Source organism: Polypterus senegalus, unplaced genomic scaffold, assembly GCF_016835505.1.
Source record: "Polypterus senegalus isolate Bchr_013 unplaced genomic scaffold, ASM1683550v1 scaffold_3846, whole genome shotgun sequence".
Taxonomy (NCBI): domain Eukaryota; kingdom Metazoa; phylum Chordata; class Cladistia; order Polypteriformes; family Polypteridae; genus Polypterus; species Polypterus senegalus.
In genome coordinates this window covers 19,247-22,500 of record NW_024381125.1, presented here as the reverse complement: position 1 = coordinate 22,500, position 3,254 = coordinate 19,247, and the positions used below count along the sequence as shown (strand labels likewise).

The following is a 3,254-nucleotide window of genomic DNA, read 5'->3' as shown; positions in this document are numbered from 1 at the left end:
GCGGCGCAATACGAATGCCCTCGGCAGTCCCTCTTAATCATGGCCCTGGTTCAGGAAACCCACAAAATAGAACCGGAGTCCTATTCCATTATTCCTAGCTGCGGTATTCGGGAGGGGGAGCCTGCTTGGAACACTCATTTTTTCAAAAGTAAATGCTTCGGACCCCGCGGGACACTCAGTCAAGAGCATCGAGGAGGCGCCGAGAGGCAGGGGCTGGGACAGGAGGTAGCTTGCCTCACGGTGGACCGCCAGATCGATCCCAAGATCCAACTATAAGCTTTTTAACTACAGCAACTTTAATATACGCTATTGGAGCTGGAATTACCGTGACTGCTGGCACCAGACTTGCCCTCCAAATGGATCCTCATGCAAGGATTTAAAGTACGCTCATTCCAATTACAGGGCCTCGAAAGAGTACTGCATTGTTGTTTTTCGTCACTACCTCCCCGTGCCAGTTGTGGGTAATTTGCGCGCCTGCTGCCTTCCTTGGATGTGGTAGCCGTTTCTCAGGCTCCCTCTCCGGAATCGAACCCTGATTCCCCGTGGTCACCATGGTGGGCACAGAAAGTACCATCGACAATTGATAGGGCAGACATTCGAATGAGTCGTCGCCACCGCGGAGTGCGCACGATCGGCCCGAGGTTGTCTAGAGTCACCAAAGCTGGCCGGGCGCAGGGGCCCGGGTGGGTTTTTCGTCTGATAAATGCACGCATCCCCCCGGGGCGGTAGTCAGCGCTCGTTGGATAACTGTGGTAATTCTAGAGCTAATACATGCCAAGTAACGTGGAGCGATCAAAGGGAAACATAACTGATGTAATGAGCCATTCGCAGTTTATTATCGCAAGATATTTTGGAAAAACACAAGAATAAAACAGAATAAAAAATCAAAATGCCAAACAAATTTCTTTTTAGAAGACAATAGGCGAATGTGTCAAGTAAAATGCTACCACATATAGCATAAATTAAATTTTCCTGACTATTGTTTGTTTCCCCAAAAACACATTTAAACTTTAATTTTGTGAATTTGCCAATGCTAAATAAGAACCACACGGGAAGCAATTGTTCGAAATGGGAGTTAAGGTATGGATAGACAAATAAATATGCTTGTGAACATTTTGAAACAAACTTTAAATTCACCAGGCTAAGTTAAGGAGTTTTCATTTAATGTTTTTAAGCATCTGTAGTTAGCACACATAAGGCTTTAATACAGATTGTTGCATGTTTAAAATGAAGGTGATCTCCACTCAGTAAAATGAACTAACAAGTGTAACTAAGAGTAAGTACAGAACACACTTTAGTAGAAACAACAAAAGCCTTCTTAGGACTATGAATTTAATGTGTTTGTGCTTCTGCTGTGTGTATTTATTTGCACTATTTTCATAGTGTTTCTGTATGCCGGCAGTATGGTGTTGTGGCAAAGGACTATGTATGTGTCTGTTTGTATATATGTGTGAGACTTGAATGAATGGTAGATCAACTAAGACAATATTTACAATTAACACATGTAACTAACAGTGTAAGTACACAACACACTATTAATATGACAAAAAGCCTCAATTTTTGTTTAGAAAACATTAAGATAAATGTTTACATGTAAACACTCCGTGTACTTTTTACTGTCACCTGGGTATACACTGCTATTCGTTCAGATGTGGTAATTTGTGGCAATTGTGCCACTGTACAAATGTATGGGGTTTGTACATACACAGTCATTTGACTAACATCTTTGGGCTGTTTTAGCTGTGGGGCGGTTCCACTAAGGGGCGGTTCCCCTAAAGGTTGATTCCCCTGATAGGTGTTTCACCTGAGGGGCAGCGTCTGGACAACCCCCAAACAATCCCTTATAAGAGCCTACTAAGACAAAGAGAGTCATAACAGTTCTTTCAAATTAACAAGACTTCACAAGACTATAGCAGAGTATCTTTGATTCACTGACAATGGACAAGTCTACTGAATGCAGGTAAGTGAAAATATTTCCACTATTTACATTTAAATCATTATTTGATTATTTTGATAAAACAGATTGTGATGTTTTTGCTGTTTTTGTCCGACTTTCCCCTACAGTGGTCCCCAGCATCGCAATGTGGTGTACTGCTTGATTTGTGAAAAGCCACAGAAGATGATATCGGTCCACTTGACAAGAACATGTATGAAGGATCGCACACCGGCAGAAATAAAGGCTGAAGTGAAAAGGGCCAGGGAATCTCACAGAAAATTTGGAATAGAAAGCAGGGTCGTGGATTGCCTGGACCTGATTAAAGATCACCCCACAACTTATCCTTTGTTGATAAATTACCTCAAAGAGAGAGGTCATTTTTTTATTAACAAGCCTTCTGCCATTTTTACTTCTCCGGCCATACCTTCAGTGGCTCCTCCAGCTGCTTCAGTGTCCACTGAAACTACTGCTTCTGTGGCACCAGACACTTCTTCCCAGGAAAGTGAGGAAAACATCAAGGAGGATGACCCAACTTGGCAGAGGTAGGCGACCAGTCTGAACCCCATTAATTTCTGTCTGTTAAAGTTACAAACTTCTGTCAATGTTAGATGTCAATGTGTCTGTATTTGAATTCTTTTTTTAGACCTCAGCAGGCCTTCACAAGTACTGTGAGGGTCCAAATGGAGAAGCATGGCCTGTATCAAAAATTTCCTGAAAACACTCGGCTGATTTCTGGTTTCAAGGACCACCTTATTAACATGCTCCATGTCCCCAATTGCCAACAGGAGGTGTGGATTTACATTCAATAAATTGGTGTTTCTTTATTTAATATGATCCCAATGTTCACACATGCTTAACTGATTGATTCTTTGTTTTTTAAGGTGGACAATGTCACAAGATACCTAAAATATGTGCAGCCAGATGACATGGAGCCAACTTTCGACTTCTTATTTGACTCAGAAAAAGGGAAAGGAGTTCCTTAAGAAGTTAAAAGATGCTGAGATGGCTCCATCAACACGCCTGAATTATATCAAGTGCATGATCCGATTTGTAAAGCACTTACAGGTGTGTCTTGAATATATAAAGGAGGACCAACATCTGCCGCAAAAGTGCCAGGACTATTTGAACTTCTTGAACATGGCAAGAAAGCCAATTTCTCGGGAGCTGAGTAAGGCAGAAGTCGGGAAGAAATATTCAAGATTAACCAAAGGATCAAGAAACCTAAAAGATTGCCAGAAAATTTTGAAAGCAGCTAAGCCAAAGTCCCTGGAACTATTTGGCAATCTTTTAGGAGGCTTGGAGATCAGTAAGCAGGAAA

General features: G+C 41.9%; 1 protein-coding gene across 1 annotated transcript; it reads left to right on the top strand.

The window, feature by feature from the left end:
* The first annotated feature begins 1,937 nt into the window (after window positions 1–1,937).
* On the top strand, window positions 1,938–2,919 carry LOC120520504. Its single transcript, XM_039742822.1, has 4 exons — window positions 1,938–1,960; window positions 2,065–2,478; window positions 2,580–2,724; window positions 2,818–2,919. Exons 1-4 carry the CDS (start codon window positions 1,938–1,940, stop codon window positions 2,917–2,919), a joined length of 684 nt encoding a protein of 227 aa, XP_039598756.1.
* Window positions 2,920–3,254: the final 335 nt, after the last annotated feature.

Coding starts and splice junctions, on each gene's coding strand:
- LOC120520504 (XM_039742822.1), top strand. CDS start 1,938: ATGGACAAGTCTACTGAATGCAG. Junction 1,961..2,064: donor GACAAGTCTACTGAATGCAG/GTAAGTGAAAAT, acceptor TTTCCCCTACAG/TGGTCCCCAGCATCGCAATG. Junction 2,479..2,579: donor GATGACCCAACTTGGCAGAG/GTAGGCGACCAG, acceptor TTCTTTTTTTAG/ACCTCAGCAGGCCTTCACAA.